This window comes from Athene noctua, chromosome 3, assembly GCF_965140245.1.
Source record: "Athene noctua chromosome 3, bAthNoc1.hap1.1, whole genome shotgun sequence".
Classification (NCBI taxonomy): domain Eukaryota; kingdom Metazoa; phylum Chordata; class Aves; order Strigiformes; family Strigidae; genus Athene; species Athene noctua.
The window spans coordinates 84,765,181-84,788,328 of NC_134039.1; the positions used below are offsets into that span (position 1 = coordinate 84,765,181).

Genomic DNA, 23,148 nt, shown 5'->3' on the forward strand with positions numbered 1-23,148 from the left:
TGTTGGAAACATGAAGGTCATAAGTTGGAAAACGCCATAATTAGTGTTAACCCCGTGCTCTTAATTTGGCCTCTCTTTGAATGTGGTTGATTATGTTAGTTAAGCTTATATTAGTTAACCAGATATGTATAACTAATGCATCAGACATGTAACTAATATAGCCTTATATTAGTTTGTGTATTTATCTCTAAGGAACCCCTGGCTCAGTCCAGAAGGTGGGGTGGATCTCCGAGAGAGATGTTAATTGTGTAACAAAGGGAACTGTTGTCTTTTGAACGGAGTCATAACTTGGAGTGGATGAAGCCAGTGAGCCAGAGGGATTGTCAGAAGAAAATGGGTGGTGGTGTCATTAAAGCAGTTGGACGCTTCTGCTGGATAATTGAATTCTAGTCCTGCCTCTGTAACAGAGTTGCTATGTGAGGTTAAGCAAATTGTTTTTGCTAGATGGTCATTAATTGGGTTTTTCATTCTGGCGCTTGATGGGAGAGATGTGAGGTGTGATTTGCTCGAGGGTTTTGCTCTTCTGGCTGCAAGTGAATTTGGAAGCTGCTGCATAATACTATGTCACTTGAAAAATCAGATTCTGGTGGTTTCAAATAGGGGACCCAGAATTAGTCAACATTTGAGGTGCTGTCTGTTATGATAACAATATCGATAGAAAAACTGATCAAGAAATTAATTCCCTCTTTAGAGCAGAGTTTAAACTTCATGAAGAAAATACTGCAGTGGATATATGCTGTGAATGGTGTGTAGGAGACCTGGTCTTGAGTAAGCAGTAACTGTCCTATGCACTGGTAAAAAAAGCTTGGGTCCTTTGGGAGAACATCATACTGTTAGCTGGCATTGTGATGCAAATGCAGAGTGAACCAGTTTAAGTTCAATGCTGTCCGTAACTGATGTTCTTAATTTATGTGCTTGACTTTTCTACCAGAAAATGCTTATTTAAAATGTGACACGATTACATAAAATATAATTTGAAAACAAACAAACACCACATCTCAAGGTTAGCTGAAGTGCATTGTCATCAGTGAAGGAGGAGACAAGGTATTCCTTCCCCACAGAGCTGGAGAGCAACTTGTAGCCGTGAAAATCCATCATACCTAGTGCAGATGAGGCTGGAATACTTGGCAGAGGGTCTTTTCAACGGATTTTTGGTCTCAGTTCAGCGAGTTACTAGCTGGATCCTGCTTTTATGGTCTCATAGTTGGGCATCCTGAGAGCCAGTCTCGAGCATGGCTTGCTTTCTGCTTACAGCAGGATGGCTGTAAGCGTTGCTGGGGGAGGCAAGGGAACCCCTCGAAGCATGTGGCATCCGCTTTGTCCCGGCATAGCCAGCTTCATGTGCTACCAGGCAGTTGGCAGCAGGCCTGTAAGGCAATTGTGTGGGAGGGAAGGATGGCCAGGACGTGGCATTTGCTATCAGAAGCAGCACAGATTTAGCCACTGGTTTTATTGGAACTTTTTGAGCTATTTATGCTGGGCATCTGTTTGAGTACGTTGCTGATTCGGAGCCAAGCAACTCTTACAAGTTACACTAGGAGTGAAATACACGTGTAGCATTGCAATCCCTTTTGATTTCATATAACCAGACCTCACACTCAAGAGGGTACTTAATCAACCTCTTCCCCCTGCCTGCAGTTTGTCAATCCTGTATCTTTCCAACCTGTTCTTAAATACCTCCAGCGCTAGCTTCTCCCCAAAGATGCAAACTTATTCCAGTGCACTACGGTCCTTATTTTAGACTTCTTGTTTTGCTTGATGTCACACTGAAACTGATCTTTCGGAAGCGTTTTTGTTGCTTCTTGCGCTTTAGTTGTAGATTTACCTTTTTGTAGCAGCCTTCTGCATTTGTGACTTTTTGCAGTTTCATCCTTGGACATTATTCTGTGGAGGCTCTGCAACCCTGACTCCTTTGAACTTTCTTTATAGAGCTTGATTTTCAGACTACTTGATTTTTTTTCTCATGCTTTCCTCCTGTGTTACTAATTGATACAGGGCATCCAAAAGTGGTTCGCTTATTGTAGATGAGACCTAAGAGCCTTGATAACAGCAGTACTACTTGATTTATTTGAAGATCCTACTCCTTTTCATGCATTTTCTCTGCATATTTGTTTTTGCAATAGGATTATACCCATCTGTTATAACTCCTAAATGTGTTTTCAGAGCCTATGTACCCCAACCTGGTTTGTATAGCTGATTTTTCCTATGTTGATTTGCACTTGGCCCTAGTGAATTGCACCTTGATCTGTCATTATAAGCTGGATGAAATGGAAAAACAGTCTGAAGCCTCTCTGCTACCATGCTGGCAGCCTGTCTGAGCGTGGTGTAAGGTCTGTGGACTCCGCGAACGTGTCCTGTTCTGTCAAGCAGTTTATCACTGACAACCCAGAATGATGCAGACCCTGGGGCACAGATGAATCACTTCTGATTCATGGCTCCATTTTGATGTCAAGGCATTGATGGCTACCCACAGAAAAGTTATTTGACCTATTTGCCATTCACCGTTAGCTTAATCTAGGTGATGCCTTGATAATTTGCCTTAAATATCGTATAAAAGCATCAAAAGTCTATGAGAGTTAAAATGGACACTGTCTGTTTTCAAGTCCCATCCATAGGACCTGCTGCCTTGTGGAAGAAATTATGTGATACAGCTTGTTGCCAAATTTACGCTGGCTGCTACTCGCCACCTTCTCCACTCCTAGATGCCTGCAGATCTTCTGTGTTCCCTTTTTTTTTTTTTGAAATTGAAATTAAACTGATGGTTATGTAATTCCTGGCAGTTCTTCCCACTCCTTCCCTAAACAAATTTGCTTCTCTTCTGGTTCCGACCCCCTCCTCCTTCTTTCCTTCGGGCCGCGTGCTATAAAAACACACAGACAGGAGACAAAAGATTACAAGCCTTTAAGGGATCAGCTAATTCTTTAAGGAAACATGACAAAGCACTAAGCTTTGCTACGACATGGGTAACTGAAAACAGCAGCCAGGGGCAGAGGAAGATACTGTGTTCACCGTCTATCAGTAAGGCATTAAGGGAGAATAAAACTGAATTACTTAATTAAAAATACTTAATTAAAAACCGTGTTCCTTAAAACGTTTTTACTCATGATTCTGATGTTCCCAAGCAAAGAATTTTTTTTTTTTTTTTTTTAAGTTAAAAAGACGTTGCCGTAAACTTGTGATAAGAGTTTCTCTGGCAGTTCAGAAAGGTTGTTGCTATTTAAACCTTTCTCTGTATTCAAGAAGTTCATGCTGCACTGAGCAGTTACCCTGTTGTTGTGCCATCTAATCCTTGCTCTCGAAGACTGTACTGTCTTCATCCCTGGGAATGCCGTTGTGTGGAAGAGGCTCTACTTCTGCACTGTGATATCTGCCAGAGGGGCGAAAAAGTATATATAAAAAATTGGGTTTTAGGGCTCCCAGACAAGTACCTTTCTTTGTATCAACACTGCTCTAATTCTAGGAAAAACCATCCAACTTGCTCTGCCAAGGTGACAAATTGTATTGCTCATATGAAAGTGTCTGCTGCTGTTATGCGTATGTATGGCACAGTAGTTCTAAGGATTGTGCAAAGAAAACCCAGCAACTCGAAAGCCACTTGGACTTCTATGAATCTTTTGGGTTTGTTCCTGTGCCGTTAATAACACTTTTTTTTTTTTTTTTTTTTCTTTCTGTCCCTCCACCTCCTCTTCTGCAGTTTCAGCTTCTTGCCTCAGCATTATTTAAGTCTGGCTCGGATTTCACGACTCTTGGTGAGTATTGTGTATCAGAAGAATGATACTAATTATGTTCCCTCTGATAAAGATCATTACTATTAGTTTATACTGGTTTTATATGAATTTTTATAGTTCATATGGATATTGTAAGCCCTTTTCGGTTCGAATATGTGATGCGCCCCTACTTAGACATTTGAGAGATTATTTATAATGACCAGTGTCCAATGCCTCGGGCCCATATTTAAAACATCTGTCACCAGAGGGTTTTAAACCCATGCCTCCCAGGATCATTTTATGTCTCTTATTACATCTGATGCTTCACTGTTACTCAAATAAGCAGAAGCTTTGGTCAGAATAAAGCACCTCCTGTCATGTCACTTTGGAATCTCACAGCATGGCTACAGCTCTGTTTGCTGTGATAACTGCAATTCCTGGAGTAGTTCGGTTCGCTCTGTTCTTTGCAAAACTAGTTCTTTGGGCAGAATGTCAAGAGTGAAGAAAACAGTGGCGTGTAGGGCTGGAAACAGGAGGTCTGAGCCAAAGCTATAATTTGTTTCACTGTTCTGTCCAGTTAACTCTTTTAAACAGTTGAGAGATTAATCCCAGGCAAGCTGTAGTTCGGCTATAGGCATAACTTACATTCTTGTAATAATGTGTTGTCCTCAAGTTACCCAGCTCTCCCTAGGAGCACGGATGACTTCAGTTTTTGACAAACCCGTAATTCCCAGTCTAAGGCATTGAGGGAAGGAAAAAGCCCGCTGCACTATCTTCCCTGCTGGATGAGGAAGCTCTGCTGAGCTTGTGCGGTTTGGGAGATATTATCTAGTTGATGCTGTAGGGTGAATTTTTTTAAAGGAAGAAAACCCAAGTTTCAGAAGACTGTTTTTCCCTGAGTTTTAAGTGGTCTGAAAGATGAATTAGTTCTTAAGATAATATAATACTTTATTCGGAGGTTGGCTTTACAGATAGAAGGATGCATTCACCAAGTGGTGCTTCTAAAATAAAACAAAAAACCAAGCTCTCCTTGATTTGATTAACACGGTTGACTTTGATTAACTGAAGAGCAAGTTCACTGAATTATAAAAAGCATTCCTTTGAGATACCAGTGATTGAAGTAATACAAAGCAGAGGAAATCATTGTATGCCCACTCTATTGTTCTTGCTGTTGATGGTTTAAGTATGGGGATTTGGATAAACCATGCTGCTGCCGCCGACTAAACCCTCCCCTGTTGGGACGCAGCTCTTCATAAAACTAGTTTACAAAGCACCCTTGTGCCAAGATGTAGCCTGGGTCCGCGGTGAAAGTCCAGTGATTTAAATACTAATTCTGACTTGGGACTCCTACCATCAGCAGAGCTTGTCTCAAGAAAAACTGCAAGCAATACAAGTACCAGTTTTGGTTAAAACAGTAGTGAAGCTAATGAGGAAAGCCTGAGGACAGAAGAAATGAGGCACCAAATAAAAATAGCTACACAGATTTTTGTTTTCTGGGACACCAGAGCAGTCCCCTGGGGAGTCTTGCTTCCCCTCTTTCTTAGGACTGTCAATGAGCTCGACAGCCGTTTGCTTATTAGTTTTTATGGCATTTTGATTGCAGCGTTGGCTTGGGCTGACGTCACCTCTCTGTGTATGTGCATGTCGTGGTGGGACGGAGAGCTGGCAGCCTTGTTAGTTATTGGAGGCAGAAGTAGCAAACAGTTAACATCTGTCCAAAATGGACAACTGGCATATTCCACAGCTATTAAACTGAGCGTTTAAAGTAGTGAGCGCTGACTCGCTTTCCCCTTTTCTTCCTCCCCCAGGATTTTCAGATGTCGACCACACGTACGCGCAGAGAACTCAGCTGTTTGATACACTAGTTAACTTCTTTCCAGACAACATGACCCCTCCTAAAGGCAACCTGGTGGACCTCATCACGCTGTAACGGAGCAATCACTGGACATATGGAAGAGGGGGAAAAGCATCCATTTTCAGTATTTTAATTTTTTTACTGCATTGATTGACTGCTGGGATGAAGTAATATAGTAACCCCTAGGTGTTTGAAAGGGGTTTTATACTTGTATGGTGAATCCCTGAAGCTTTTCCCTTGGAGTAGGTTAATAAAATGTAACTGACGTACTTCTGACTAAATATATATATTTTTTCTGACTTTGGATTTTGAGTTGGCAAATGTAAGATGAAAAGATGGGGGAAAGAAAAACAAAAAAAACCCCAACAAAACCCAATCGTGCAGTAATCTTTTTTTGCCAGTAGGGGAAAATTGAGATTTGTGGGTTGTCTGGAATTAAAGATTAATGGGTTTTATCTTGGGTTTTGTGAGGATGGGGGTGGGGGGTGGGGAGGTTGTTCTTTACTCTTTTGTAGCTAGTCATGGTATATTGCTTTACCCTACAATTCCATCCTCAGCAGCTGAATAACTCGGCGGCAGGACACTGGCACGCGTTGAGGTAATAGTGATGTGTGTGTCTTGAGTCTCGTAATCGCAGTGTGTCATGTGAAGGGGAGCACGTGTTACAAATTATCTGTCTCCTTGCCCCAGAATCGGGCTGACAGTCGTGTCTAATTGCATCCGATACCTGATCTAAACCCGAATACCTACACGCCTGTCTTCTGCTCTCTGGAGCCTTCCACTTAAACCTGACGGGTAAGTGGGAACCTCAGAGAAACCACTGGAAAACGGGAGTGCAGTTGTCATCTGCACAGGCCCCTTTTCAGGGATTATTCTGTTTTCACTGCTGTGCTCTTCCAATGAGAAACCATGCAGGTCGTCTCAACTGGGTCTTCCACCGCACACACACCCAACCTCTGCAACCCGATTCTGGGTTGGGTGTAGGATTTCTGAAGCAGATTGTCTTCGTTTACATGCGCCTGTGCTTCTGTGTGTGTTTGTCAATGTGTAAATGTAAAGAGGATTGCTCCGAACAGCTTGTCTCCTTCCTATGTAGTGCAGCTCTCATTCACTTTTAAATGCATTTTAGACCTAGATCTGAATGTGAGGGAGGCCTTTTTAGCATAAATCTCTTTGAAAGCAAGCTGATGCATATGTATACAAAATATATTCTTCCTCGCTGAAAGCCTTCTTTATAAATAAGGTAAGGGCTTGGTGCTGCGCTGTGAAGTGGAATGAAGGATACGCATACCCAGCGTTAGAAACTTCTCGCATTTGGTGTCAGTGAGCATTCAGTACAAACTGGCAGATGTAAATATTTATATGACACTGCAAAGCTTTATGTCCAGAAATGTTCATGCCGGTAGGGTAGCATTGCTGCACCCACTGTGGCTACACGACTCCTATTGAACTTGATGGAAGTCTTGTGTGTGCAAAGATGATTTGGACTCTTGAAATAAAGAGTTAGTGAAGTGTCTTTTTTCAGAGCTCAAGTGTCTGCTTGCTTTGATTGCATTGTATTGCCTCTTTATCATGTTCTTTGTGTGACTTTTGTAGTCCTGGTACGTTAGAAATAAATTTAAAAACTCATACTAGTGTTTAATCACTTAGAAAGGAACAATATGTTAGAGGCTGGGCTTTGCTTTGTCTTCAGGGAGGACTCTACAAATACAGTGTTTTTAAGTAACCTGTAACTTGAGACTGTTTGGACATTGTATACTTTGGTGGATGGCAAATCAGATGTCTGTGGAAGAATCCACTCGGTGCCTAGTGCAGTAAATGAAATCTGATTAAATTGTTTCTTTAAAACATTGCAATTTTTTCTTCCAGTGACATGGAAAGTTGTATGTCGCTGCGAGGCTTTACGATGGGCTACCTTTGACGCTTTGTGGACTAGTTAAAATAGAGCTTATATAGTCTGAATGTCAATACTGGCGGTGCTATACGGGGGGATTATTCCAGTTGAGGCGTTGCTTCCGTTGAGATTGAACTGAGCACTTTCAATGCAACCAGCCAAAATGCTGCAGCCCTCTAGTACTTAAAATTTTACTGCTGTTGTGCTCCCTTATCATTGATCTCATTGCCTGTCTATTCTCCAACTTCAGTCAGAAGATTAATTGCTTCTCGTGACAGTTTTCTAATCAACCAAGCTCTTCATAATTTTTTATGCGTACACCTTTGCCTACGTGTGAGGCTGAACACAAAAGATACAACCGGACTGAGGAGCCACAGCGAACAGACAGCAGAAGTTTAGGAATGCCAGAAGCTCTGTGAATGGTGTTGGTGAGCTGTGCGTCGTGTCAGGCTTGATTTGTGTTATAGGAATTCGATCAAAACTCATTGTTCTCTGTGTCGGGGGTGCGTGCAAAGCCTGACAGCCTGGCTCAGTTTTTCGTAGCTTAGCGTGAATGAACGATTTGTGTGAGCGAGGTGAGCGTTGCTTCTGCAGGACTGACATCCCAGCTAATGAGAGCACTTCAGGATGATCAAATATTGACCTACCTTTATCCTGAGCAGATCGATTTCAGCTCGCACGAGCACAGTTTATGGATTACAGCTGGTGATTAACCAGCAGAAACTGTGCTCAGCTTCCAAGTATTTGTTGAGCAGCAGAGGCACCCTGTGGCCAGAGAGGTTAATCCAAAGTGAAGGTTTTTTGTGCCTTTGCCAAGGGTCTTTCCTGGTTCTGTGTCCTCAAAGCTAGGAGTCAAAATGAAGTGATTTCTTTGCATTGGTGTATGCTACACTACCTTGACTTCAAAACTGATTAAAAATTCTGAGCGATGAAGCATAAATTTCCTTTCAAAATAAGCCAGTTACTGACAGGCAGTTACAGGGAGAGTTTTAATTTAATTACATGCAGATCTTTAAAGATACTGGTGATATTCCAGGAAAGCATTAGATGTGATCATTACAGAAATAGTGAAGTACAAACTGAAAAGAAACCCACTTGATCTGAAAACAGCCACCTGAAAATGTTTCACAGCACAGTGCATGCAATGTACTAAATATACAAGCTCTAGAGATATGAAAAGTCTTCAAACCTCACCCTTATGGCTTGCAGGGCAGAGACTGCTTTTTAGCTTAGACAAGACAAATATACTATATTTACATTCACTTTATAAGGTGAAGGTGTGTGGATTTAGCACTGCATAATCTTTGCACTACAGTAGTTTTTCTCTAAATTATGTGTTAACTTGTAAATAAGATATTGCAGAGGAAAGCATCCTTACTTGTCAGAGGGATTCATTGAGATGACTGGGGTCTTTAAAGCCAAAATCAGTCTTAATTTTTTTTTTTTTGTAAAAAAAGTCCTTTTGAGATCCGTGGGTTTGGTTCTTCACTGACACTGCCCTTCAGCATAGTTGCGCTTCCAGTATTATTCAGTAGATCATCTCTTTGGAAAATGTGCAGTCATTCCTTACGCAAAGTTGAGCCTATTGAGTGACATATTTTCCTAGAGAAATAAAGCCCTTCAGATTGGATTTTTGGTCACTTGGGTTAGGCAGAATTAAGTGAGTGTCTTAATGTTTGTCTTGTATAGCCCCTTACCAGGCAATGAGGCAGAAGTCCTTGAGTTCTCCCCAGGCTACTTCTCTGAGCAAGTACTGCTCTCACAGTGTTTTTATGTGGCGGGTGGCAGAAGGACCTGCTTAGATGATGATGTTAAAAATGAGGAGACGAGCTACCTTCCTGCCTGTTTTTTTTTTTTTTGAGGAGCCCATTAATATTGATCCAGGGAAGACCTAAAGGGTGATACAACGTGGCTGTTGGAATTAGTTGTATTTTGTCTTCTGGCTCATTTAAAGATAACATTTGTGACTTATTTATTCTCTTAATTTTGCTGAGTATAATGAGAAAGGAGAGCTAGGTCTTGTAAAAGTTTAGTTTGTACTTTCTCTGGACACCATCTTGTATGTGTAGTTGTAAGTAGTCATATCCCGTTGTGTAAATTAATGTCTGGGATTTGGGTCTGTTTGCCCAGGATGGCTCGGTGAATGCTGGGACAGGCTGGTGGTTCCTACCAGAACATGAATTAGCGAAATCATACTCTCATTTTGAAAAAAAAATCAATCTGTGAAGACCCAATTTGAAAGGCTTTTCTAAGGCATTTGCCTTGTGCCGTGGCAACTCTAGTGAAATGAGAAAACTTTCCTAAAGAGCATACTAAAGCTTCCCTTGATGAAGATTGTACTAGAGCGAGGATGCAGTGACAGGCTTAAATTAAATTGCTGAAACTTTTTGGTCGCCGGTTATAACAACCCAGCCTGAAAACTTAATGGTTGAAGAGTCAGTAAGCAAATTAATTGCACCCACCTATTTGCAGGAGAGCAGGCTCTTTGCAGTTACGGGGCTAGTGGCAAGGGACTGTGGTAGCTTCATCTGCCTATTTCTTTAATCAGCAGCCACAAGTGTCAGGGTCTCCATTAGCTGTTTCTTCTTCCAGAAGAGCCTCCTTCCAAAGCAGGGTAATGACTCTGGAAGAGCGTTTTCCACAGGGCTTTGTGGAACAGCTGTTTTCTGAATCATTTTCCTGATATGTGCAAATTTTTAGAAGGGGGTTTTCTTTGTCACAAAGTTGTACGCTGATCTTGCCCTGCTGTGCAAACCTGCACTCGTGAGTGCCGCAGATGATGAGCGATAAATTCAGTGTTCTGAGAAACACTTGAAGCCGATTTGCTGCTCTTACTGTAAGAAAGATTAGCATTAATGCTGCTTGTTTCAAATGCAGGAGGGTGGCAGGGATGTGTAAACGCTAATACTGTTAATTCTCTTGCTGCCTCCTGTATTTCGGAATTGAGAAGGAAATATTTTTGTAGAGCTTATCGAGTGAAACTTTTAGTATGTATTAGCTCTGTGCAACTTTAAACTTGAACGCTCCTACATCTCTCTGTACATGCAGGAATTCTGTTGATGTAATGCTGTGCCACTTCTGGGGGAAAACGGTGAAAATTACTGGATACGTCTCCATTCGGTATCTTTCTTTTTAGAAGTGGAAAAATGTCTTGTGAAACCTTGAGTCCCAGTGTATGCTTCGAATTTTAGCTTATTAGTTGTGGTTGGCTCGGGGTTAAGGAATGTTTGGCTGTTGTCAAGTGAAGTCCTGACAGTAAAAGCGGTTCATGTATGTCTCTGGAAGTGCTTGTGTTGTTTTATAGCTGTAGTTATTACAGAAACAGAGGTGGGCCCAGTTTAAAAAAAAAAAAAAAACAAAAAAACCAAGAAAAAACCCAAACAACCCCACTCAAATTATTGCTGTTCTGATGAGGGGGAAGATTATAGAAAATCTGAATGAGCTTGACCACTTTGAATTAAGTACACGTGGTAATTTGGAGATGGGTCTTATTTTGTGAAAGAGTTTAAGAACAACTATATGACTCGTTCTTGATATAAATTGGTAGTAGTGTATAAGCTGTAAATAGTGTTGAAATGTAAATGTACTGTCAGAAGCTTGTTAGCGTATCTAAACGCCTATGGGTATGGTAGACCTGATCATATCCTGTCATGGAAAAGGTTATGCTGGAAATTATTCAAGTTCTGGTAATGACTTATAGGCAAAATCCCTGTTTTACTGAAAGCCTCTTTTATAATGAAAAGTTGGAGTGGAAAAAGTAGGTTTACTGTACTGGAACCATTATAATAGTACATGGCTCAGCGCTTGGACAAATTGACTCCAGATGCTTTTATCTGTAGGCAGTGGATCCAAACGGCAGTTTTAGTGTGGAAGCCAGTTAATGACCTGCTTATTGCCGTTTGAGAGTCCCACAAGAAACCATCAGGATTGATGCCAGAAGGTATACTTTTGGCGTTCCTGGCGGAGGCCAGAGAACTGGACGGAGTTTTGGATTATCCACGTATGCGTTGGTTATATATGTACAGCTCTGAGGAGGACAGGGGTTGTGTGGGTTGTTTATAACACCAGCTCTATGGCTTAGGTTTAGAGCCCTGCAGGACAGCATCTTCCCCAAGCACAGACCCTAAAGGTAACACATCGCTGCTGTCTCCTTTGCTTTCATATACGTGAACTCGATCTTAGTGATAATCTCCAGATAACTTGCTGTGACCCAAATTCAGTGCTCTGCTTCTGGGTACCTACAGCCACAGACTTCCTTAAGCTGCCGTCAGCGTATCACTTTGGTACCCAGGAATCTTAATTTATACTTGGTGCAAAGGTACGTGTTGCCTTGGCTTCCAGCTGTTTGCTGTAAGTCAGCACAGCTTTTACTGACGACCTGGAGACTATAAGTATTTGAGTGCTGTCAGAAGTCAGTTGACACTTCAGCCCTTGTGTGGTATTGCAGCTCATTCCTGGGAAGAGTGGCGGGAATGAATAGCTCAAAACTGGCTCCATCGAGTTAGATTTTTGGTTTCGCTACTAATTTGAAAGGAAAAAAATCTATCACTGGCATATATGCTGCCCAACGTGATGATCAAAGCATGGTCCCTTGGGTACTCCCCCATTTATTCTGAGTTTTTTTCTTACCCTGTGTGACTGTTCACTGCTATTAAAACGCTGTGCCTTCAGACTTCCCTGAGTTTAACGGAGTACTTGTTGAAGAATTCAAGGTTAGAGCTGTGTGGTGGTTACTGAGACATCAGTTTCTCCATGTCACATCATCACACTCTCGTTTCCTTTGCAAAACTCCTTACTGCTGCCTCTGAAACAGTCAGGGAGGATCCTTGTGATTTACGCTGATCTCCCCAAGGGCTGTTCCTCCTGCGGGGTAAGGACGGGGAAGCGTGGGAGCTGATTTCCCAGCAGCAGCACGGTGTGCTGTCAGCCTAGCAGTGCAGCACACACCTATTTACTTGTGTCCCTCCATGACCCTACGTTCAGCGCTGTGGTAAGCTTTCCCTCCTGTCTCAGCAGGGTTTATTTTGCCCGGCCCCAGGAGCATGGTAGCTGTTTGACAGAAGAAAAAGGCGACGATACCGACCCTCAAGTTGTCCTAGCTTTCTGCCACTTGCTTTCATCATCCCAAATCTTTCAGCAGTGGAGGCAAACAGCTAGTAGTCGGGGCGTGGGGTTTATTTCTGCAGCGTAGCAGGGCAGAGGGGACGGGAAGAAAAATAGGCTTGGGGATAATGTAGCGGTGGCTCATGTGAGTATGTGTTTAAGATGTGGTCTGTCTTTTTTGGAAGGACTTTGAAGACTCTCTTAAGTAGATTCTCTGTTTAGAGCTTATTTTTTTAGGCAAGCTGGATTCTCTGGCTCTCTTTCAAATGGCAGTGATGCAATACCAGGATCTTCTAGTCCTGGAGCTTCACCTCGAGCTTTGTCCCTCTCCACCCCAAAGACACCGGAGAGACTAATACAATTGGTTTTTTTTTCTTCCCAGTCTCTCTGCAGCTATTGTAAGGAAGCCAGCTGGGCTTAACTCTGTTCAAGCATACTGGATGGAGACTGTGCAGCACAATCAGCTATCAGACCAGGTCTGGCAGTCTCAAGAGACTGTTAAAACCTAAAAATGTTCTGAGCTTTCTGATGAAAGCTGCCAGTGAGATTAAGGGAGATTAGCTGCTTTTTAATTAATTTGATGGTGGGGAGGTGAGACCACAACAGTGGCTCCAGTGGTTGCAGTCGTCTCCACATCCCGAATACCAGCTGATGGGTTTTTCTCCCCAATGATGAGAAAATAGTTTAAATATCCCAACTTTGTAACTAGCCACCCAAGGGATTCAATCAATTACGTTGTGTTTCACTAAATAGAAAAGTGCTGCAGTGTGTGAACAGAGTCCGTTCATTGAAGAACCCACCTTGAGGCTGAAAAGTGATTTTTTTTTTTTTTTTTTTTTTTTGAGGTTTGGACAAAAAACTCAGCCTTTAAAAGGGGAGAATGACTCTTACCAACCTGTGCAGTCAATGATTTCACTGCAGATAGTCCCATCTGAAGAGCAGCTGATCCTTCTGCCTCTGCTTACCCTGCAGTAACATGTGCTGTTCAGAAGCCGACAGCCTGTTTTCCTTCCCCAGGCAGGGTGGAGAACTCCTGTGCTGCAGAAGACTTTTATCTACTCGTGGAGGAGATAACTATTGTGCCACTGACTTGTTCCCTCTCTCCCTTGTTTCTCTCTGCCGTGGCAATTGGGAAGTCAGACTTAACACTGGAGGCTGAATTTTGCCTTCATCTCTCCCTCCTCAGTCCTGTCCTTCCTGGCCTCTCTCCCTCCCCTTGATGTTTTGATATGCAAAACACTTGTCACTTCAGAAGCTGCTGGGCTGGGTAGTGGAAAAGAAAACAAACCCCTAGTTATTAGTAGCTGTTACTATTTACTGAAGCTGTATTTTCTGCTGTGTCTTCCAGCATACCCTCCTCCACAGCAGGAAATGTGGGGATGCTGGGGAGACTGTGAGCCAGAGAAAAGAACTTAATTATACAGACAAACGTGTTTATGGGAGTCTTGAGCCTTGGAGGCCCAGAACCTCACCGGCCACTTTGCCTAGGGGCAGAAAATTAAAGCCCTTTGGCTCATTCTTATTTAATGGGAGATGCTTTTCCCATCCTTGTGGGCTAGGGGTGATGTGTGTCTTGTACATTTAGACATTGAGAGGCAGCGTGTCTAATTTTAGAAGTATTGAGCCTCGGTAAGCGTTTTCCCTTCGAACGCTGTACTTTGAAACTGCTGAAATAACCTCTCTTTTAGACGAGTTGATAGCGCAGACAGGATCTGAGTGGCTTGGGGTTAAATGCTGGTAAGCTGGTTGGCTAACCATCACCTGGTTAGGGGGGCTTTTTCAAGCTGTTTCTCTGAGCTCTTGCCTCTACTTTTATCGTAACGCTATACTGTGTGACGGTTGGTTTGTCTGGACCTCCAGTGTTCGTTATCTTGTCTTCTCCACCCTCATGTGATCCCCAAAAGCTGGTTATCCCTGTGTAGTGCTTGGAGTTGTGAGTGTCCATGCCCCGTCCACAATTTGGCCTTTTTTTTTTTTTTTTTTTTTTTTTTTAATTCTGTTTTGGCATCCATCTCAAAGCATTTGCACCTTTACAGCAATCCCGCAGACTCTGGTGTCTGTCTGGATTCCCTTTGGTGTCTGTCCTGCAGTTGTCTCGGACGCCTGACCCCGGGAGAGCTGAACTGAGAGGCAGAGACAGCCCTGGGCTGGGAAGGGGTGTCCGTGGGGTGATGAATGCTGTGAACTGCACACGTGTTTTAATAGGCAAGTCAAATACTGACTAGTCCTGTGTTGGAGCCCTTGGTGGTTACAGGCATCATTCCTGGACACTGGTGATTCCCCATCCTGCCCTTTTCTTTACTGATAAATGGATGATCTTTGTTCAGCCCGGAGTGTTAATTTTCTTCCTTGGCATAAATCATCTTTGGTAATTTCTGGGTTGATATGTAAGCCCCATGCTGTATATAAATGAATGAGTGATACGAGAATATCTACAAATGTAGTTATGTTGTATGTAATGTACATAAGGAGAGAATGTATTTTGTTCATTTTTTTTTTCTTAATAAAAATGTATATGCTAGCAAGGGCGTTTATTTAAGATCTGTTCCTTCTAACATCGCTTGCTTCTGAGAAGGGGAAAATGTCTCGTAGCGGCGCAGAAATTGTGAAATTTGGTGGTGTGTGATGCCTGGGCGGCAGGCCCTGTTCCTGCTGGAGGAGCCTGCCCTGTCCCTCCGCACTGCAGAACAGCTGAGAAAATATCCTGTTCCCTGAAATCAGTGATGGGCTGGGTCAGTATCACATAAATCCATCGTGCGCTTAGCGGTTGCAAGAACTTCTACTGGGGAGGAACACGGAGTTAAAACATAGGGTGATGCAACCCACCCACTTCTAATGTTCGAATCAAACCGAACTCCTTTTTATTTTTTTCCTTCCTTTGCATAAGTGGAAACTTAACCTGGAACAAAATGTTTTATTTTGGGCACTCGAAGGCAAACGGAGATGCTGAACTGCCCACGCTGCTGCTGACCCTGCTGCTGCCCTTGCTTGGCAGCTCTCCCTCGTTAGGCTGCTTCAGCTTAGGGACATGAGGTTTGGTTCCCTCCTCCACAGCCTGAGGGAAGTGCAAGGGGAGGCTGCAGGCTAGGACTGAGTTAGGACGAAATGCAAAAACCGAGGCAAGCTCCATCCCCATCTCCCACCACGAGCCGAAAGCCACGAACAGTTCAAAGAGGTGCTTTGGCTGCGGTGGGGGCTGCTCTTGCCCACGTCAACTGAGCAACGCCTCGGAGTTTTCTATTTTTTTCTTAATTTTTTTTACCACTGTCCTTTCTGCTGCATGGGAAAAATATAAGCTCCTCCGTGGCTGACTACCTCTAAAAGTCTGGGTTGGATTTACTCCCGCTTTTCCAATAATTTTACATGTTCTTGCTAGCAGGACCATGCAGAGCCTGTGCTGGATTTCCAAATAAGCTCAAACCATCACCAGTTGTAACATAACACTAGTTGTGGCTCGCGAGCACGCCCTCTGCTCCCCCCACCCCTTTTCACTCAGCTGAGAAACAAGTCTTTTAGATAAGAAGGTTTATTGACAGAAATACATGATGCTTTCAAAATATATTTGTAGGAAAATGCAAGAATAATCTCTACAATCCAGTTCCTCAGTAAATTCCAGTGTAAATCAGACTCCTGTCCCCGTGAGAGATGCTGCTATACAGTACGTAAGAGCTCTAGTATATGGGCAAGGTTCAACGGGTGGCCGCCTTGGGAAATAAGTTTTCCCTCTGCAGTCCCTCATGGATTATATCTTCTGCTGTATGTCTTCCGTAGGCAACAGTCACAGTATCAACCTCATCAGTTGGGTCATGGCACTGTGAGCGGGAGATAAATGGTCCTAAAGTAGTTACAACATTCCTCGTGAATCCGAAAATAGAAAAGTCTCTTGCAAGGACATCTGAGCTGCTTGTAAAACTCCTCACCAAAAGGTAAGAGCAATAATCTCTTTGTACAACGTGTCGGATGTTAAAGCTGTTTTGAGGGAGAGAAGAGGAGTGCAGGGGAGGGAGGTGGGGCAGGGAGGGAGGAAACGCCTGGGTAGATTTTTTTTTTTTTTTAAATTATTATTTTTGGTCTAACAACTATGGCTACAGTCTACAAAGGGAAGGGTTAAGGCCAAAGATGCTCATCACTGCATTTCCTACCTGATTTTTTTTTTTTTCAAAGAGAATGTTCTCAACATAAAAAAAAAAGTACTGTTTTTTCCCATGGAAATAGTTCTTTAAATAGGGGAAGGAAAATCTACTATAAAATATTAGTGGTTTAAAAATATGGTGTCTGGAAAAATAAATAAATGTACAATTCCTATTCAAATATAAATCACTATAAGCACTTGCTGAGCAGTTAATATCTTCAGTGGTCTCTGCTCGGAAGATTTAAGGTTGCTCGATCTCAAGCCTTTGTCGGGTTCTCTCGGAAAGTCTTTGGACCTGATTCATTAAAGCACTTTGGCATCTCTTTGCTGGGAAGGGGGATCTTTAGGCACATGCCAAAACCCGACTGCCTGGAGATGCTCTGCCAGGGGTGTCCTTACAGCAACGGCAGCCCTGGAGGCCAAAGCCTCGCTGCTGCCCCGCGTTTTCACCACACTTATTCTCTGTGAAAGATAGAAACGTGAGGTCACCAGCCTGCTGATCATCTCTCAGGGCAACTGGGAAGCAAACGCGTTCATGAAAACAATTGCAAATGCCGAGACCGGTTCTTTGAGCCTTGCTGCAACATTAAAGAGCCGAACTTGATGCTGGGGACAAAGCCATGGCATGGGGTTATCTGGGCGGGAGGTGTTTTCCAGCTTTGCGTTGAATTTTGATCCCCTACCAGACTGGCCTTTAGCTTTTTCTTTCTGTTTTTTGTAATTTTTTTCCCTGTTTTGTTTTAAATTCCACCCCCCCACCCCACCCACCCCTACAAAATTACTTTCCCGTAGTGCAGTGCACAGGTAAGCGAAGTGTGCTGAATACATTGCTAATGAATAGCAGGAATATTTACATACAAAAATATATCAGTTTGAACACTTCAAACTCTGCCCTTGGGTACAGGAAAGAAGGGAGAAGAGCCAGTCCCTTTGAGAAGACATATCTTCTGCCAGCTTCTGTCCTGGGGCCGAGCAAAACACCCCGACCCTTTCCTTCGTGAGCACTCCTGAGGACTGACCCGAGCTGGGTTTCTCCCAGTTTTCCATTGCTCAACTCTGCTTCTCCTCTTGTTCAGAGCAGCCATGGGAGCAGAACCCCATCGTGATGACCTGGTGGCACAGCCTGAAGGAAATCACCCCTTTGTGCGTCGAATACACGGTTTATGACAAGTAGGGGAGAGGAAGGGCTGTACTCGGGCATCACTCTTTATCTGCAGCTCCTCTGGCTTGCCGAGGGCTCGGGACCATCACCATCCTCACGTGATGGGATATGCACTTGCCCAAGTGACCTTCTGCTCCTCTCCCTCCCATGTGCTGGAGGATGGAGCCCTGCTCTGATCCCTGCCTCCGCCAGGGCTGAGCTGCTTCACCAAAGCCAGAGCAAAGGTGTGAAACTCCCCCCATCCTTTTAAAACCATTTAGGAGCTGTGTTGGGGAGCAGAAAAACAGAGATGGCCTCGGTCCAGCCACTTCCTGCTCCCACATATTTTTCTTTTCCCCTCCAAAGACTTATGGCAAAGGGAGAACTGGGCGAGAGACCAAGGGCTGCAGGACAAAGCTCAGTCCCAGCTTCGCTGCTGAGCTGGAAATGTCTTTGCAGGCCTCTGTTATTTTACTGGCTTTTGAAGAAGAGCTTGAGAGTGCGGACTGAGCTTATAAACCTCGTGGGGAGGAAACACCAAGGGCTGTACCAGTGGAAAACCCTGAATGCCACCAAGCTACGTGGCTCATGCTTCTGTTCCTCTTTTATATCTTCTGCTGCTCACGCAGGAAAACACGACCACAAAAATCACAAACCATCATGGTGCATGTAACCCACGGTCTCGGGAGATGATGGCTGTGGGCTGTGAGATGCTGCTGCATAATTACTGAAAGGCAATCAACGCTCCTGTAGGGAAATGCAGCAACAGAGCTGGTCTGCGCTGGAGCTGCGCTCCTGCACCCTGAAACCCCCGACCTCATGCGTGTGCTAGCGACCAGGCATCGCTCTGGGTCTCACTAAACCCTTCCTAGGAAGAATGAACTCAAGCAATAACTCCTTTTCCTCTCCCTTCCCTTTGCATCGATACAAGCAGCTGCTGCACCTCTCCAGGTCTCCAGCCGGGTGCAGGATCCTTCCCGCAGCCCTTTGTGGCACAGCTGGTGGTGGCACGGGGCTGAGCATCGCTTGGCACTGCTGCATCCCTCCCGTCCAGACGGGTCTGGGTGCGTTCATGGGCCTCCTGTGCGTTTCAGCCTGCAGTTTGTGGGGAGAGGATGGAAACTGGATTAAAAAGAAACAGGCTGTTCCAGATTTTTCCGCTCGATACCTGGGCGTTTCATGTCAGGGAGGGCAGAGCGATGACTAAACTGTGTGGGCCAGAGGATTTTTCTAGCTCTAATTGCCAGGTGACGGTTTGCTGTTGAGAATTGTGCTCCCTTTCCCATCCTATTTACATTTATTTGTTTTTTGTGTTGCTCTAGAGCTGGAGGATGCTGTTGGCGTGGTTGGATGTGGGATGGGAGGGGATACACTCAAAGGAAACACCAGCAGCTCTTTGGGAGAAAAGGCACCTCATTCTCCCCTGGCTGGTCAGGTCTGGCGTGGTAGGTCCTGCTGAGCACCCTCGGGTGATGGAGGATGCTTGTCTGGATGCGGCCACCGTTGTGGCTTTTGTTGACAATGCACCCCAGAGGCGTCTTCTTGTGTCCCTTCCTCTTCCATCCTGCACCCCGTGTGGTGGCACGAGGGGCCACGATTAGTTCATTAAGGAATTTCCTGGGTTGCGTTGGGAATTCTGCCTTGTTTCGGAGTTGTGCGTGCGTGTGTGTGTGTAGGGATTATGATTTTTTTTTTTTTCTTCTTTTGGGGGGTGGTGGTCGTTTTTTTGCTTGGTAGAGTTCTGTATCCTATAAATGTGTGTCCTCCTCTTCCTCCAGGTCCTCCTTCATGAGGGTGTCAAGAGGAACGATCCAGCTGTCCCCCAGCTCACCGTTGAGGTTCACCTTCTTCTCCTGCATTTCGGAGGAGGTCTCCATCACCTCCAGCGTGGGGTTATCGTGGTAGCCGTTCTCCATTGTCTGCAGCTCCTCAGTCAGGCGCTGCTGCGAGGAAAGAAAACCCAGAAACCCCAGTGAAAAACAGCTTGGCCCTGCTGTACGTGCCACCTCGGGGCCATCACCTGCCAGCCAGCCGTGGCCGCTGCCCCGTGTAGATGTATGTAACTACATAGAGAGACTTTCACAGTGAGGCTGAGGCTGGAGGCTGCAGTCAGCGCCGGCGCAGCAAGGGGATAGCGTGGAGCTGGTAAGAGAGAGACTCTGCTGATGGTGGGAGGGAGGAAAGAACAGCCAGAGACATGTGGAAAACCTCCCGGAGCAGCTGCCAGCTTCAGCCTGGCCACGACTTGGTCCTGCTGGGACCTTGGGGAAGAGGCTGAGCATCGCAGCCTCACCCCAACCCTGCATCCCAACTCCTGCCTCCCTTACTCGACTCTATTCTTTCCCTCCCCTTTCTGTCCCTTTTGAGCTGCTTTATTATTATTCTCCCTCTTGACCCCAAGGCCAGCTCCGATCTTGCAGATGGTGCCCCCCACCCACATTTTTCCCTCCATAAACATCCTCCTCCTCATTCTGGAGCTCAGTTAGGCAGGCAATGATGAATCAGGCACTGTATCACCCTGCTCCTTTGGTAGACCAGGCTCCTATCCAGCTCTTCATCCCCCTGGCAGACCCCCAGCCCATCCTAATTTTGCATTCACCATGGCAGTTCCTTCATCCCTGTCCTGCCCTGGAGGGATTCACTGGGCGACCGCAGTCCTTGGTCAGCCCTTTTTGGGGAGCACAGGACGATCTGTGGGCACCCCTATTAAAATCTGCCTGGATTTACAGCTTGATCTAGTAGAGTGCTCCTAATAAATGTCAGGAGACAGGCGTGGGAGGGAATCCATGGAGAAGGAAAGGGATGGAGAAGCAAAACCGCAGGGCTTGGCGCTAGCGGGGGGGGGGGGGGGCTGCAAAGGCACTGCTGGGGGTCCCCTGGGTTGCACGTGGCAGGGGGCTGTGGGCAGGGGCAGCGGGATGCTCGAAAGCAGAGGAGGCACCTGGGCTCTCACCGGGGGCTGTTTTGTCTTGCGGAGTTGCTGGTACAACCCTCAGATGGATGCTCGGGCAGCACTTTCTCCCCCTGTGGCAAGGCACCCCCCCCTCCCCGCCCTGCAGCAAGGGGAAGGGGAAGGGGTTTTTAAAGCTGGGCTTTAGTAGGCTTTAGTCCTGTTAAAAGCTACTGAACCCTACCAAGCACTGGGGGTGAGAGCTGGGGGTGTTACGGATGCAGTGCCCACCCCTCCGATCCCTGTGTTGGAACTCACATTAAAGATCAGGGCCACATGTCCATCATCAAACCCGGGGAGATCAGGGTGGATGTGCTGGTTATTTCCAAGGTAAAACAACAGCAGGGTTTAAAAGGAGCGGTGGGGGGGAGGGTTGGAGAAAAAAATAAAAATAAAAAAAAGCTTTCATGTCATTTTTAGAAAAGAAGCAGGAGGAAAACAAAAGAAACCACCCAAAAACAAATCGAGAAAGGAGAACGTATTTGATTTTTCTAAAAGCTTATTGCAATTGCTTGGAAAAAGAATTTATTTTTTTTTTTCCACCGTGTTCTGAGCAGGAGCTGTATTAGGAACTGGCAGCCCTTGCTCTGGTTTCACTGTCTTTCTCTCCGGCTGGCGAGTATTTGCCTCCAGCACGTCCAGAGAGGGCTGGTGCCTGTTCCTCTGCACCACGTTACTTGAGGGACACACACTCCCATCACTAAAAATAACTTATTTCTACCTGCTTTCTCAGCAATACAGGGCAAGTGTTATGCTGCTCACTGTCCCTGCTGGGATGTTTCTCACCTCGACCAGGGAGATTTAAGCCAAGGGATGGCCTGGCTGCAAAACCCTGTAAGCTCCAAGGTGGCTGAGGCCTCACACCCTTCCCCATTCCCTCCTGAAAAATCAAGCCTTGTAAAAACAAGTCTGACTCCCAACATTGGTTTGTTTCTTCCCTGCCTCATGTTTGTCTCAGACTGCAAACATTTAAAGCAAATCCCTCGCCTTTACACAGCTCCTGGCCCGTGGGGCAGAGGTTGGGACCCCTGGGAAGGGTGAACTGGTTTGGGAGGAAACCACTTGATATAGGACGAAGGGGTTTGCTTCTCCATCAAGAGGGTGGTTTACCATAATTGCATTATTTGACCTCATTTTTTCTTCCCCCCCCCTTTCTGTTGCTGTCTCTCCTCTGCAGCTAAATCCTCAGCCAGAGCAGCAGGGGCTGATGCAAACCTCGGGTACGTGGCAGAGCTCTCCCTGCCGGTTGGGAACGGCCGGTCCTTGCAGGTGGACGCTCCACTAAAATCACTCAGAATTGCTTCCTGAGATAATTTTTTTTTTTTTTTTTTTTTCCCCCCCATGTCTGTTTTTCCTTAAATCCTGCTGCTGCTCTGAAATTTGGCACTGGCCCAGCTCTCCTGAAGGCTGAGCTGTGCAGCATCGATGCTCCCCTGCAGCTGCTGTTCTCCTGCCATCCTCCCACCTGCAGCCCCTGGCACCCCTGGAAGGGCATCAAGGTGATGCTGGGCACCCAATCCTGCTCCCATACTCATAGAAGTATTTTAAGTTTGTTTGTTTGGTTGGGGTTTTTTTGAGAGGTGGGGATATAGATGGGTTTGGAGGGGAGTTTTGGGTTGAGAAAACCTTTCTTGCCAAAATCATGAGCCAAGGATGCTGCTCAGCCGCCCTGTGCCCTGGCTGGCAGCGGGGATGTTCATTGCTGTACCCCCCAACCCTGACATTCCATTGTTTCTCTGGTTTTCATCCTCGCTTCCCCCCAGCCCTGACATTCCCAAAGGGCAGCTCCTGGCCCTCCGGAGCACCCACAGCACTTGGGCACCTCTTGAGCAACATGCAAGGGTGTTGCCCGCTGGGCAGTCTGGGATGTCTCCACCAGCGGAGATGGCAACATTGATGATCTTCATCTCCTGAAGGTGCCTCTGGGACAAAAAACTCTTGGGCTACCTGTCCCACCCCCCTCCCACCTTACCTGGTCCTTCTTTTGGGAGAAGCGCTGGTGGCAGCAGCCATAGATGGCCGCGATCAGCAGCAGGGAGCCAGCCAGGGTGATGATGGTGATGATCAGGGGTGTGCTGAACTCATCGTTGATTATCAAGTCCCTCTGCATTTTGTCGTAGGTGATGTTGGCGATGCCCAGCTGCCGCAGAAGGGATGGGTCAGGCCCCGAGGAGGGTTTCCTGTGCCACCCACCTCGGGGAACATCCGTGGGGAAGCCCTACTGTGCCTGGGGACCCGCTTACCTCCTCTAACTTGTCCTTCTTCTCCTTCAGCTCCTCGAGGACTTTTTCAGGGTCCAAAGGGACTGGGGGAAGAAAGAGACTGCCATGAGCATGAGGTGGGGGGGCAGGTTGTGCCACCACCTC

General features: G+C 45.5%; 2 protein-coding genes across 5 annotated transcripts in view; one reads left to right on the forward strand and one right to left on the reverse strand.

Annotated features, from left to right (window-relative positions):
- MKLN1 (muskelin 1) overlaps positions 1-7,414 on the forward strand; it is a 99,140-nt gene extending 91,726 nt beyond the window's left edge. Inside the window, exons 17-18 of the mRNA XM_074903532.1 lie at positions 3,695-3,749; positions 5,516-7,414. Of these exons, the coding sequence (XP_074759633.1) occupies positions 3,695-3,749; positions 5,516-5,637 (177 nt within the window). The 3' untranslated portion in view covers positions 5,638-7,414. The remainder of the gene's footprint in view (positions 1-3,694; positions 3,750-5,515) is intronic.
- Positions 7,415-16,069: 8,655 nt separating this feature from the next.
- PODXL (podocalyxin like) overlaps positions 16,070-23,148 on the reverse strand; it is a 47,712-nt gene continuing 40,633 nt past the window's right edge. The window contains exons 6-9 of one of the 4 annotated variants that reach the window (XM_074903535.1): positions 23,026-23,087; positions 22,755-22,922; positions 21,041-21,097; positions 16,070-19,772 (exon numbers count right to left, since the gene is read on the reverse strand). In XM_074903535.1, the coding sequence (XP_074759636.1) occupies positions 19,581-19,772; positions 21,041-21,097; positions 22,755-22,922; positions 23,026-23,087 (479 nt within the window). In that variant the 3' untranslated portion in view covers positions 16,070-19,580. Of the gene's footprint in view, positions 19,776-21,040; positions 21,098-22,754; positions 22,923-23,025; positions 23,088-23,148 lie in introns of all 4 variants that reach the window. The other 3 variants (XM_074903534.1, XM_074903537.1, XM_074903536.1) reach the window with 3 other exon arrangements.